Below are 14,834 nucleotides of genomic sequence, written 5' to 3' on the forward strand. Positions count from 1 at the left end.
TATATACAATTTCATGTTCCCAAGACCTGGATTTAAAAATCTGGGTTTCTTTGTGGTGTTTTGGGGTTCGTGTTATGTTTCTTTGGTTCTTTTTTTAACTCTAAAGAAATCTTTTTTAATATGTAAAGAGAGATTGAGAAATACAGGTGTTACTATACCATATATTCACTTTCAGTCTTTTTTAGATGCCTGTTTCTTTTTTACTACTTATATCATATTGCACGACTTTATACCCTGGTTGATTTCACACAATCTTATATAATAAGGGCTTTTTTTTGGATACTACGATCTGTGTAATTAGTGGGTTGTTTTTTGAGAGAGAGCGAGCGAGTGAGAGCACACATGAACAGGGGAGGGGCAGAGGGAGAGGGAGAGGGAATCTTAAGCAGGCTCCACGTTCTGCGAGAAGCCAAATGTGAGGCTGGATCTCACAATCGTGAGATCATGACCCGAGCCAAAATCCGGAGTCTGATGGTCAATGAGCCATCCAGGTGCCCGTAGTTAATATCTCAATGGGGTGACTGCTTCATGGGTGGGCGGTTTCCTTTTAAGGTGAGGAAAGTTCCGGAAATAATAGTCGTGGTTGCACAGCACTGCGAATGTACTAAGTGCTACTGAGTCGTACTCCTCAAAATAATTAAACTAGTGAACTTTATGTCATATATACTTTACCACAATATAAAAAAAAATGGCCGCCTTTTACCGGAATAAACTTTTTCAGGCACAAGCTCGTTTGGTGGTGTATCTCATTTAATCCTTACCATAGTCACACGAAATAGGCACTTTTGTCAATTCTATTGCACAGTGAAGGAAACTGAGGCTGGGAGAGGGTGTGTAGTTTGCCCAAGATCACCCAGCAAGTCAGTGGAGGAACTGGGATTTGAAGTTGGGTCTGTGACGTCATTGCCCAAATTCTTCACACCCGTGTTTCTGGGCTCCTACAGTGGTTTCCAACTGTCCACATCTTTGTTCATGCATGTTATTTATATTCCTTAATATTTTCTTACCCTGGTTCCCGGAAATTATATACATGTGTTTATGGCTCCCGGTTAACGTTGCCAAATTATTTTCCAAAAGTGTATGACAGGACACGATTTCACCAGAAAAAAAGGGCACTTCACCCTACACTTCTGAGTATTTAATATTTTTTAAGATATTTGCTAATATAATAGGTGAAAATTGTCCTGGTTTGTTTCCTAATTTTCACTTCTTTTCCAGTCAGGAAGAGTAAATATTCTCCCATGTGCCTGTCTTACTCCTCGTATTTCTTTTGTAAAAAACTGCTTTTTTTTTTTTTTTCTACTTTGGCAAATTGAAGTGGAACATTTGCAAAACAGCCAGAGGAAACGCTGCTTTTCCAGATAGACACACCCGGGCATGTGTTTTCAGAAATAACCCAGTTTTCGAATCTTGCAAGCCCGGCTTTCACGTGTCTTGCAGAAAAGCGTTGCTAGTGTGGAACAGCCAAGAGACAGGGTGCTACTCCTTCTCCAAAGACTTTGAATACACTTGGACGGTCGTGTTGAGTTTGGAATACCTACGCTGGATCTGGAGTTGACAGGAGCGTGGACGGGGACCGCCATCTGGGAAGGAGAGGCTTGGCCCAGCTCTGGCTGGGCAGAGCCACCGTGGAAGAAGGGCCCGAGGAGGCATCGGGTGGGGTGCACTGCTTGGATTGAGTACTCGTGGGGAGGGACCAGCCTTCTCAAATATCCTGCTGAAAATCGATTTATTCAAGTGTCTTGCCCTTGTATCTGCTTTCTGAGCAAGACCCGTCCTGATGCTGGTGACAAAATCCCCCACTAGCTGGCGGGGAAATGGGTGCGGTCTGTGCAGAAGTGCTGCCATCGTGTGGCCGCAGTGGAGATGGCATTGCTGAGGGCCGGGAGGCTGGAGTGCCCTAGGGATGACGCCCTGATAGGAGCTGTGGGGAGGAAGAGGCAGCCGCCCCAGAAGCACTCTGCTGATGAAGGACTAACCGGCACGAGCGCCTTGCCTGAATGCTTACCTTGCCTTGAAATGGCAAGTCAGGGAAAGTCCGGAGACTGAAAGGGAGAACGGGAGAGTTTTGACTTCACGCCGAGAAGCTGAGAACACTGATCTAACGTTACTCCTGACATAAGAAAAGTGGTAAACAGGCCTGACTCCTGTTTTGTGACTCCTCCTGGTTCACTGAGTATACGGAGAATCATCTTCCCACTCGACCTGAGGGTGAGGCCAGGGTAGATGGAGGAACCTACCACAGGATGGCAGTTAGAAAATTGTGGATGGTGGCCATGCTCAGTGCTCCGTGCCCCCCTCTCATCGTTTCCCCCACCGTGGCCCTGCAGCCCGTTTTCCAGCTGAGGAAACAGGTTCAAAAAGAGCCTGCAGCCGATAGGTGGGAGTCGGGGTTCTGACTCAGAACCCCCCTTGCCCGCCCCTTGTGCATGCGGCTCCCAGGGGGCCGCCCTGTACCTTCTCGGAACCTCAGATCCCTCACTTCCAAAACGGAAACAAAAAATATTGAACTCATAGGGGTTTGGGATGTTTAAATTTGTTTAAATGCAAAACAACGGAATAGACTGTCACATCCACAGGGACGCTTCATTTGGGAAGCTTTCCCTTTAACTTCTCAGTGCTCACAGCCTCCAAAGCACGGAAAGTAGGGGACGTGCAACATTCAGGAGGTGGGGTTTCACAAATGTAGGAAAAGTGCAGAAAGAAGGAAGGCAGATTTGAAGTGACCAAGGCCAGTCATTTTTAACTTTTTTTTCCCCCAAACCACAAAACCTTGCTTAAACGAAAGCTAATAACAAAATACTGTGTGAAACACAATTCAAAAACGCGGGTTTTACAGGTGAGGGCTTCCAGGCCAAGTGGTACAAGGAGGTAAGGTGATTTGTCCAGTTTGCCCAGCGAGCGGCAGAACGAGATCTACCCTCCGGAGCCCCTGACCCCCATTCTGGAGCCCTCACCAACACTTGGAGAAATCGAGGCAGAGATCTAAGGCATTCTTACAATGTTTTGAGGCCCGAGTCGGATGAATATAATCCCTATCAGGGCCTACTGCCAAGAGAAGATGGGGCCCCCCAAATGCAGCACGAGTGCTGATACAGGATCCCGCATAAGCATTTCCTCTTCCACGCACACCCCATCAACCAACACCGAATACCACCGTAGGGCTGGGACCTTCCTTCCTTTCCCCCAGCTGTCGGTCTGTCCCACCACCAACATCCTCTCCACGCCTATGAATGCATGTGGGGATCTGGGGAGATGAGCTTAGCGTAATTTTTGTTGTTGTGTCGTGCCATGTTAGGGAGCTCAGTGTGGCTAACTTCACATGAAGAATAATCAAACACCCTTAATGTTTAGGTCTACTTCAAAACCCTGCTTACCTGGGGATGGGATATCAACATTGCATGTATGGGCCAAGAGACTCAGTCCCAAGAGGGACTACTCCGTCCCTCGCCCACGTCCCTCGACGATGAATTATGGAGACTTAGGCGGGAACCAAGACAAAGTCAGGAAGGGTGGACCCTCAGGAAAAGTGGTAGGAATTTGCACAAATGGTCATTTTCTCCTGTAGGCTATAGGTCTACACCAATTCCTTGTGTGAGTTTGGGAATTTCTCTCACCTTGGGTGTCTCCCCAGCCAGTGATGTAACATAATGTCCGGTCAGCAACCACATAATTTGGGGGTGGCAGACAAGCTGGGATCACTTTGGAGGTGATGACGGCGGATCTGAAAGAAAAACATCAAAAGTTACATCGGACTGCCTCACTAGGATTCTTGCGCCACTCCTCTGTTGGTCACTCACAACAAGATGCCATCGGCCCAAAGCCCCCAGAATCCTCTGAGCTGGTATTTCCCTGCTCCACTGACACAGCACGATGCAGAAAACACCTTTTCTCCTTGTGCTGGCCTGGCCCATCCTGGCTCATCCCACGCTGTCTGGAATCCACCAGATACGGTACATGTGTTCTCTGGGCCTTGTTGCCCGGCCCAAATGCGCCTATTCTCAAAATAGCTGTCCTATCAGCCTTCTCCATTGGCACCAGTTTCCAAATATCACTCACTTTAAGTAACATAAGCGGATTTATCGTTTCGTCAGACTTAACAAAATTCTATTTCAACAGGGAAAATAAAACCAAAGACAGGGAAGGGCGCCTGGGTGGCTCCATCGGTTAAGCATCCGACTTCGACTCGGGTCACGATCTCACAGTTCGCGCGTTCGGGTGAGCTTGAGCCCCGCTTTGGGTAAAAACATGAGCTCCGCTTCGGGTGAGCCCTGCTTCTCTCCCACTCGCTCTCTGCCCCTCACTCACTTTCGCCTCTCTTTCTCTCTCTCTCCCAAAAAAGCAAAAGCAAAAACAAAAACATAGGAGGAAGAGGAACTTGCATTTGTGAATGGTGTGTGTATGTGTTTGTGTGTGGGTCTATATTGTAGCTTTTTGAAAAAACTATTTACTTGGGGCGGGGGAGAGCACGAGCGGGGGCGGGGCAGAGAGAGGGAGACCGGGGATCTGAAGTGGGCTCCGCACGGATAGCAGTGAGCGACACGTGGGGCTCGAAGTCACAAACTGCGAGATCGTGACCTGAGCCAAAGTCGGGTGCTCAACCCACTGAGCCATCTAGGCGCCCCTATATTGTAGCTTCTGAAGTGCTTTGAAACATGTGATTTCGTTTGGTTTCCCCCAAACAAATTATTGTTTTGAGAGGACAACGGTCAACCTGGAAGAATTGAATACTTCTCTGATTATGGATGTATGTTAGCTGACTGGCCAACGTTAAGTGAGAGCTTCATGCACTTCGTATTTCAACTCACTCCTTTCCCACACAAGGAAACCGAATCCTGGTGCCTCTTTTTAATTGTTAGTCTCAAGTTAGCTAACATACAGTGTAGTCTTGGTTTCAGGAGTAGATTCCTGTGATTCATCACTTACATACAACACCCAGCGCTCATCCCAACAAGTGCCCTCCTTAATGTCCATCACCCATTTTCCCTTCCTCCCGCCCCCCATCAACCCTCAGTTTGTTCTCTGTATTTAAGAGCCTCTTAGGGTTTGCCTCCCTCTCTGTTTTTATTTCCCCTTCCCCTGTGATCATCTGTTAAGTTTCTCAAATTCCACCTACGAGTGAAATCCTGTGATATCTGTCTGATGCCTTTTTTCAAGAGCACAGCTAATGTGTGGCAGAATGGGACCGAACCCAGGTTTTCTCTGTTCCCCAAAGCCTTTGTGTCTTTCATGTCCTAGACGGTGTCTCCCCCCACCACACACACACACACATATGCGCAACTCTGTTATGCTCATGAAACCCGGGCATAAACAAATGTTATCCCTGATCTTGGGGTGAAAACCAAGAATGAGTTGGTACCTGCTTAGCTTCAGCAAGGCGATATCTGCACGTGTGGGCTCCAAGAACAGCTTGGATACCTCTATGTCCTGAATATCCGCTTCAAGATTTAGTTCTCGGTGTGCGCCCAGGATGACCTTATACGCTGCAGGCCTTGAGGATCTAGGAAAGGTGGTGACATTTGGAGCAAAGTCATGTGCCAGCCCCTTCATCAGGTGGCCTTCTGAGTCATAAACATGGCATCTTCTCCCCACCTCGCTACCCAGAGTCAGCGACCTCCAAGTGGCAAGAGAGAAAGCTCACCGTTTACTTGAATCTGGTCACTAAGGAATGTTCTCGAGCTGCTTTTGGCCTGACCACAGAAGAAGAATGGACAGATACCCATGTCGGGAGAACCTGGGAGGACCCGTGTCTGTCACAGTGAGGAGGTCTGTTCTACCATGGACCCAGGCCTACATACCCACCCTCCCTAGAAATACTCCCCTTCTTGCTCATCCAGTGGCCCTGGAAATTCTGATTCAACCTTCACATCCATTCCCTGGTCCCTAGTGTCACTGCCATAAAAAGAAGGAAGGAAGGAAGGAAGGAAGGAAGGAAGGAAGGAAGGAAGGAAGGAAGGAGAAAAGGACGGAGGGATGGAGAAAAGACGGAGGGAAGGAGGAAAGAAAGGAGGGAGAGAGGGAGAAAAGAAGGGGCAGAGAGAGAAAGAAAGGAGGGAGGAAATCAGGAAAGGAGAGGGGGAGAGAGGCAGAGAGTTTTTAAGACAAGTCTTCATGTTCCCCAGACATACCTCTCCAAGCAGTGGGCAGCTGTCAACACCCACTCTGGGGCTATTAAAGTCCCTCCACAGAAGTGCTTTCCAAATCTATAAGGAAAATTGCCAGAATTTTAGTTCAAATCGGATGATATGTTCTACAGAAAGCCCGAAAGAAGTATTCACTCAATTTTAACAAAGTTGATGCTCCCATAGGAAAAGGCTACCAGCCTATCATCAGGATGGCAAGAACTTTGAGTTGTGCTTCAGTAGTGTATTTTCCAGAAGGTCTCATCCTCACCACGCTTTAGCTGGCAGGGGGAGACCCAGGCACAACCGGTCCACAGGAGAACAAAGCCATGGGGCTGCAACAGGAAGTCCACACCCGTGGCTTAGACTCGTTGGCCCTGGATTCCAACAGAAGTGACCAGCCAAAGGTCCTACCCTTGAGGCCTCTTTTATTTCTTTATGGCAAGACCCATGCAAGGCCTGAACCAAATGTGACCCCGAATAGCTGTGATTTGTGGGAATCTGCTCATATTTACCCTTTGGGTGTCAGCCACTCCTTCTTAATGAAAGGGATACAAATTGTAAGTGCCCGAATAATCAGTCAGGAAATAGACCACAGCATGGTTGGGGAAAGAAAGAACTTGAAATGTGTGAAAGGTGAGGGTTTGTATAGCAAAGAGTTAATAAATGATAAGGTGAAGAGAAGAAAAGCCAACTCAACAAAAGAATGAAATACACTGAAGTCGAGTTTAGTGGTGGCATCTCCCAAATATAGGGAAGGAAGGCAATTGAGAACAACAACCGAATGCAGAAGTGTTGCCCTGGTGTCGAAACAAGATGACAGAGCAACACAGAAAACAGATCAGCCTGTTTCACACGTGCGCTTTATAAGAGGCATCCAGGAAAATCGAACTTATTAAAAGCCCATGCCACTGAAACAGTCACCCGAACCTTCTGGGTTCCATAGGACCAGAACTGATCACTCTTGAATTATGGTGCTCCTGAACTTAGAGTGAAGACATGGGATGTGCTTGTGAATGAATGGCTGAGCACCCTTTGATTAAATTCAAGAATTCACAAAAGTGTAAAAAAAAAAAAAAAAAAAAGGGTATCGGTCAAAGATTATAGATAACTTTGTCCATGGCTCCCTCAACGTAACACATTTCTAAAAATACCCCCTGCCCTTTGTCTTCCAAAGAGACAATAGACATTGATAAAAACCCTCCAGGCATCTCCAATACTTTGCCAGAAATATCGGAATTTGGTGTAAGTTGCTACATCCGCAGAGTTTGACGATAGATGCCCAGATCAAGGAAAATATTCCAATTCTGGCTATTTTCAAAGTAGAGAACCTAGAAAAATATAATTTTATTTTTGTAGTTTTCCTTCCTCCTAAGAATATAGAGGCAGGTACTGATAACTTAAGCTCTGTGGATTCAGTGTGAAATGAGAAAGGTTTTGCAGGGCTTACGTAGAAGAATGGAACTAATCGTTTCTGGAAATGTTGTTACCTTGTTCTAAGACTGATCTGCCAGGGCCAAGAATGTGGGTTGGCCACACATCCACCTACAACCCTTCCAGGACATTTCTTCGGCTCCACCTGGGGCTTCCCACAATCAAATGAAGCGGACACTGTGGCACAAAGCGGAGAAGAGAGTCACATTTAAAGAAGCGAAATGAAAGGTAGCCATTGCGTCACACAACCCCAGAGAGATCAATGGGTCATGGTCAAAGCACGAAGGTTTTGACATCTCGAAGCTCAAACTGAACAGCAAGGTCACAAGCACCTTTTGGGATATTTTTTTCCCCTTGATTTCAAAAGTGGCAGTAGACAACACAGAACCTTCTCCTTTCAGGAAAATGTTAAGTGCTCTTGTATTATTTTGGGGGGAGGGATGAAGCAGAGTTAGGTGTTACAGTGAGAGCTTGCTGAGGGCGCCATGACACAAATGTTATTCTGACTTGATGTGATTGATCTAGGTTCTCATCTCCATCATCATCTCCCTCTTCTTCTTCCTCTTTCTCCTTCTCTGTCTCCTTCTTCTTCTTCTTCTTCTTTCTCTGTGCCATCTGAACCACATAAAGTTCACTGAAAACCATAGTTGTCATGTCCATTGAAAGGCACGATGGGTATTTTTTTTGATGTGAAACTCTGTGTGTACATACACGTACCCGTGTGTGTGTGTGTGTGTGTGTGCGTGTGTGTGTGTGTGTATAGTTGTATGTAACAAAGATAACCGTCCTAAACATCTCTCAGCCAGCCTCGGGACAGGGCTTCCAGAAGCTTCCAAAGACTAACCCAATGCCCTGGGGGTGACTTACGGCCACTTGCCCTATTCTCTATTTCCCTCCTACCTTTCCCCCTAGGCAATGAGGGCAGTGCTCCTTCCTTGGTACCACCCACTAATGCCTAAAACAGCTCTAGCCTCCACAAGGCCAGAGCATCTGGTGGTGGCCTAGGGCTGCCCCTGTGAAGTTACTGTACTTCTCCTCCATGGGCGTTGAGGAGTATCATCCCAGGCACAGCTGTGGAGCCCGTGACAGGAATGTCATGCTGATAAGACAACTTGAAGGCCACCCTGCCGAGCAAGCGGCCTGTCCAGCATGGAGAGCCTGGGCCGTAAGAGGCGGCCAGGCATTCCAGAAGGGGCAGGGCTGATGATCGGGAGTGACCCGCTGAAGGGAAGGCAGTAACCCCATTCAGAGACTTCCAGATGTAGGGGCCGCCAAGAGAGCTTCTGCAGAACAGAGAGGACACCCACCCGAGGAAGATTCAGCTACGAACTCCCCCCGAATCCAGACAGCAGAGTAACGGCGGCTGAGTGCGAACTTGCCTGTCACCCTGGCCGCTCCTTCCACCCCGCGGCTCCACCCAGGAGGGCCCCAGGCGCGAAGCCTGGCAAAGTGGCTCCCGTGCTCTTCACCTGTGCTCCCGACTGCCCCCCCCAACCGCCTCTGCGCGCTGGTCTTCAGTGATTCCGCAGTCAGAGCTTCTCCCTCCCCAGCACCAGTCCCTCCACCAGGCAGACACAATCAGACACAATCAGACACAATCACATGTAACCAAGCCGAGCAAAGGGGAGGTCCAGCCTGGTTTTCGGTAACCGGCACGAATTCTGTGTGCAAAGACAGGTCTGCAGGAGATGACACAGGGTCCGAATCAAAGAGGCTTACGTCGTTCTCCAGACCTGCCCGTGGATCTGTTCTTCCAAATTTTCTCCTTTCCCTGATCCAAGCTTCTGTCTCCCTGGAAAACCTCAGGGAGATGAGGAAAGAATCCACACAAGCTTCCTCTAAGTTATGTGGCTAATGTGTGGGTAATGAATAGTAATCTGAGGAGAAAGGAGATTTGGGGCTGGGTAAAAACCTACATTACTTCTCATTGAATTCTTAGGATGACAGTTTATAGGTTTGCAACGTACATGGTATGCTTAGCTGGGTCATGTTGTTCGTATGTTTTTTCTTACTTCTCAGCCACTAAGAGAGAAGACTCACCTGTCTGGGGACTGGACTTAAATTTGTTTTTCAGGCAGCCCAAGCGGGACACGGAGAATTCAGTGAGACCATCCTGAGGCTGATCGGATCACCTCTAAGTTTGCTCTTTGCGAAGATGGTGTATATTTACTTTATTTCAGGTGTCAGGGAAGGGGACTCCCTAACAAATGGGGCCACCAGGAGGACAGATTCAAGAGGCCCAGGATGAAGAGAGGGCAGCCCACCCGACGCACTCAGCTCAGAGCCTTCCTTTTGCAAATCTGTGTCGGGGAGATGATGCTGCATTTATCCGAGAAGTCATCTCCTTCCAGAAAGGCAAGCAACTTACCACACTGAGGGACATCACAGTAGTCAAAAAGTTTCCTTGGACTCATCGTGTAGCACCAAGGACCATTGACATCACCATCGGGATTACGGCAGTACTGAAAACAAAAGGCAGGTGTATGGAGGGCTGGGCACAGCAGGGCAGAGAAGGTATTCAGACAGACATTTCACTGCTGTCGTTAGAAGCTGCGTAGTGGGGCGCCTGGGTGGCTCAGTCGCTTAAGCGTCCAACTTCGCTTCAGGTCATGATCTATCAGCTCAAGAGTTCAAGCCCCGCCTCGGGCTCTCTGCTGTCAGCCCACAGCCCACTTCAGATCCTCAGTCCCCCTCTCTCTGCCCCTCCCCTGCTCAATCTCTCTGACTCTCTCAAAATAAACACACTTAAGAAAAAGATAAAAGGTAGCGTTCTTAGTTTTTTGCAGTAGGGGGCAAGGTTATTTTTTTAGGATATTATAAAGCTTCTGACTCAGTTTGACATCGGTCAAGCCCCCTGTGAGTGGATAGAACCCCCGAGGGGCTAAGGTAGAGGTGCTATAGGTTTTTCTCTTTAAAAAAAATTTTTTTTACATTTATTTATTTTTTGAGAGACATAGATAGGGCACAAGTTGGGCAGGGGCAGAGCGACAAGGAGACACGGAATCCGAAGCAGTCTCCATGCTCCGAACTGTCAGCACAGAGCCCGACGTGGGGCTCGGACCCACGAACTGTGAGATCATGACCTGAGCTGAAGTCGGACGCTTAACCGACTGAGCCACCCAGGCGCCCTGAGGTGCTATAGGTTTTCCTTAATGTTTATTTTATTTTTGAGAGTGAGGGAGCACGCATGAGCAGAGGAGGGGCAGAGAGAGGGGGATAGCGGATCCAACTTGGGCTCTGCGCTGACAGCAGCCCGTCCGATGTGGGGCTCAAAGTCATGAATTGTGAGATCATGACCTGAGCCAAAGTCAGACGTTCAACTGGCTGAGCCCCCCAGGTGCCCTGGGTAGAGGTGATAGAAAGGGGCCGCCCCTCCAGCAGCCTGTGTCAGCGGACCTCTTAGAGACCAAGCAGTAGCCAAAGTGGACCGTGGGACACGACTGACTCATCCCTAGGTTCACCTCTGTGGTGTCCTCCCCAGTGACGCCCATCTGCTCTTGTTCCAGAAACTGTTCTCGGCAACCATGCACATTCCAACAGGGTCAAGCCACAGGAAGGCGATGTCTTTCTTTTCCTGTCCTGTATAGACCCCCCACATAAACCACCCCACAGAGTGGGTGAGACTAGGAAAAATCCTACCGTGTGGAGTCCTAATGGACCATCCACATTCTTTTCTAGAAAAATTTGACTAAAATGTCACATAAGTCACCCTTGACCACCAGAATGTAGAAGACAAATGCTAGAAAGTAGAAACAGCCCACAATGTTAAAGGTCACAGACGAAGTGAGGGGCCTGAGCCCAGTGGCCACAAGCCCGGAGGTCCGCTTGCCCTTGGAAAGGGTCGTTGCCACGTGCTGATGCCAGTTACACGGAGGCTGAGTTCCTGAGGTCTCTCCTAATCCTCTCTGCCGCCCCCGAGGACCTGTCCAGCTGCCTTGCTGTACCACAGGACCAATCCTCTTTGCAAAGATTGGTCAGCAGAAGGCCAAATACAGTCCAAATCAAAGTGGCTTACGTTTTTTTCCAGACCTGACTGTGGATTTGTCACAGGAGTGAAAATACCATGTCTGTGGGGCTCCTGGGCTCCCCACTCCTGGCAGGGGATGCCCGAAACGGTGGTTGCCCTCTTGCCCCGGTATCCTTTGCCATTCCCGAACATGCAGTCTGTAGGGAAAAGAAAATGGGGGGGGGGGGGGATATGTCCTGCGCGGTTCCGGGATGGCAAGGAAGATATACAGCCTGCGCGGATTCTCTGACGACAGATCCTGCGGTCACATTCTCAGGGCCCTGGAATGCTGACAATCCCAGTGAGCGCTGACTACTTTAAAATGTTACTGGAAACGCTACTGCCTGGGAAATAATCACAAGCCAAGATGTTAGCATGGGAATTTTGGCTAGGACACTAGGTCAGTTTCGTAACAAGGGGAGTTTTAGCACGTGGAGGGTTGACAAGACGCAGGTAGTTCTGTGAGCCGTCAGGCGACCCTTGGGCACCCCATTCTCATCAAGGGTGGATAAAAAGAGTGCGGACTGAAAAGGATTTTATAAACAAGTCTATCTTGGCTGGAGCTGTGCTGTGAGTTCCCACCCTCTGCGGTGAAAGGGTTCCTAAAGAAATGACTTGGGGCCTCTTCCTCAAGCCCATCTTCAACTCGAGCCTCGGGAAAGGGAGCTTCCACAAGACCCCCCCCCCCCCCCCCCGAGAACATGATACATACCCCATAGGGGGACCCAGGGCACCAGTGCTCTGATGGCCATTTGGAAAATACAAAAAACAAAAGCTGGGCCAGCTAGCTTCTCTGCCAGGAAGGGGGGCCATCTGGGAAGCCTAGAACCTCGGTGTTTGCCAGGACCAGGGGAGGGGAGTTACCCGCGCACCAAAGGTGAGGCAGGCATGAGGGAGACCCATGGGGGGGGCCATCTCAAGTACTATCTAGGAGGGATATGCAGACGGGCACAGAGCCTAGGGTGTCACCGAGAGAGAGGAAAGAGAGATGCGCTCAGCCTGGTCAAGGGAACGGGAGGTGAGCATTTCAGAGGAACCAAGCCCATCTCAGCAAGGAGAGGGGTCTCAACTTCCAACAAAGTTCTTGTTTTAGTCATTACCCTCTGGAGGTGTTTGAGTTACCTGAATGTGGCCAGATGGGCCCTGCACCCCTGAGTCTCCATGCTGGGGCCGAGGGGAGACAAGCCCAGAAGCAGGTGCTAAGCGCTCAGAGCTACATACACTCCCAGGGCCAGGGAAACACAGGGGAGCGTGATTATTTTCCTCGGACGACAATCACAACCCTGTGTTCGGGCCCAGGCACCCCGCAAGCCACATATCCACCTTCCCAGGTTTGTGTCAGGGAGCCTCACCCAACTGCCTTCCAAGCCTTCCTAACTCAGTACATTCAAACCCGAATTAATCATTTCTACTTCTCCATGGAGGAGGTGAGCGTTGGGTGTTCCAGCAGATTCCATCCTGGCCAGTGCTGCCATGGTCAGCCCCTCAGTCTCCTCGGGCTCACATTTCATCCATCCCTCACCACCAATTGGTTTGCAAGTCCTTAAAACATGGCCCACCCACGTCACACTGGCAGTAGCGGCTGTGGCCTCCGGTGGCCGACCGTCAGCCGGGGCTCAGTTGCCTGTAGCAATAAAGCCCTTCCAAGAGACGTCCCACCTCGCATCCTCCCGATGCCCAGGTGTGTGGACGTCAGGGCACGGACTTCTCACCTGACTCGGAAGGGTCCTCTGCACTCGGAACCTGGGAAACAGTCGGGGACTTGGTGGCACTCTCTTCTCTGTCCGGACATTTTTTCAGGTTACAGAATTCCCAGCGGACACTGGGGTCGGTGGTGTAACACCAAGGGCTCTTGTCGGCGTCTGGGTTCCTGCAGTAGTTCATGGTCAGGCCGCTGTGGAGTCCACAATACAGGGCGTGAGAGGTGGAGAATCTTCTGGGGCCCTCCCAGACTGTTGTTGTAACAGACTGATTGATAGTAAGTGACTTTGAAATCGTTCCCTTACCTGTACCTCAGTGCCAATTGCTATTATAATCGTGACAAGCACAGATGGTTCTCAACTTCTAAACAACGGGGTACATTTAAAGCACAGCTTATAGGGGCGCCTGGGTGGCTCAGTCAGTTAAGCACCCAACTCTGGGTTTTGGCTCAGGTCACCTTCTTGTGGTTTCATGAGTTCGAGCCCAGTGTTGGGCAGAGGCTGCTTGGGAGTCTCTCACTCTCTCTCTCTATCCCCCTTCCCCACTCATTCCGTCTCTATCTCTCTCAAAATAAATAAAAAAATGTTTTTAAACCATAGCTTATAATTTTTACTTTAATAATACAGTTTATATGCACTTCATATAAAAACAGATAATACCTAAATGTGTAAAAGAAAATACCTAAATGTCTTCCTTTCCCTGGGAATGTTATATACATTTCCCCAGGGATAACCAATACTGATTTTAAAGCAGATGTTTTAGATTTTTTTTCTTATGCACATACAAATATATCTCTATCTCTATCTTATGAATACACAGAGCTATGTAAGTAGGAACTGAATATTTCCCCTGAGGAGTGACGTTGTGACCACACTCCCAGGCCAGCCCCCTCCATCGACTGGTTCACAATGTTGCTAAAATGCTGTGCACTTAGCATGAAAACACTGTAAATAGCCTCTCAGGTAGATCTCGTGGGCTTGGGCTTTGAAAGACTTAAGAAAAGCTCGCCTGGGAAACTAGCTCCAGGCAGAATGTGTTTCTAAAGGATGCCTTCTGGGGAAATGCAGGGGTGGGGGCAGGCGGATTGGGGACTCCCTCCCTGAAGCCACATTGGATGGAGGGAGGCAGACGATGCTAAAGCGGGGGGGGGGGGGGGGGGGGGGGGGGGGGGGGGGGGGGAGATGTGAGGGTGCAGCAGCCGGGTTGAGGGCTTACGAGAGTCAGAGACTACTGGGAAAGAGGCACAGCAGGTGAGGAACCTGGGAACACTGGGCAGGGCGGTCCCTGCCGCCCCCCCCCCCCCCCCCCCCAAACTGCCCCAGCCTCTGGGATTTCTCAGCTTTGCAATCTTCTTTCGAGTTCAGACCCACAACCTGCTGAGAAAACTGAAACATACTATGAATTATGGGAATCCAGCACTATGTCTGTGGACACTACAGGCAAGTGACTGTCACGGGGCCTGGCCAACAATCCGAGGAAGCCCTTCAGAGAGGCCCTCAAGCAACTGGATGTGTCGAAAGTTCTACCTTTTGAAATGGGGCCCTGATCTCTTTCTTCTTTAGAATCGAGGT

General features: G+C 49.3%; 1 protein-coding gene across 1 annotated transcript in view; it reads right to left on the minus strand.

Moving 5' to 3' along the window:
- Nucleotides 1-14,834, minus strand: part of PLG (plasminogen) — a 43,061-nt gene that overhangs the window by 1,597 nt on the left and 26,630 nt on the right. Inside the window, exons 11-17 of the mRNA XM_030316733.1 lie at nt 13,275-13,456; nt 11,572-11,720; nt 9,925-10,018; nt 7,613-7,733; nt 6,129-6,203; nt 5,360-5,500; nt 3,618-3,724 (exon numbers count right to left, since the gene is read on the minus strand). Coding sequence (XP_030172593.1) covers nt 3,618-3,724; nt 5,360-5,500; nt 6,129-6,203; nt 7,613-7,733; nt 9,925-10,018; nt 11,572-11,720; nt 13,275-13,456 — 869 coding nt within the window. The remainder of the gene's footprint in view (nt 1-3,617; nt 3,725-5,359; nt 5,501-6,128; nt 6,204-7,612; nt 7,734-9,924; nt 10,019-11,571; nt 11,721-13,274; nt 13,457-14,834) is intronic.

Source organism: Lynx canadensis, chromosome B2 (assembly GCF_007474595.2).
Source record: "Lynx canadensis isolate LIC74 chromosome B2, mLynCan4.pri.v2, whole genome shotgun sequence".
NCBI classification, from domain to species: domain Eukaryota; kingdom Metazoa; phylum Chordata; class Mammalia; order Carnivora; family Felidae; genus Lynx; species Lynx canadensis.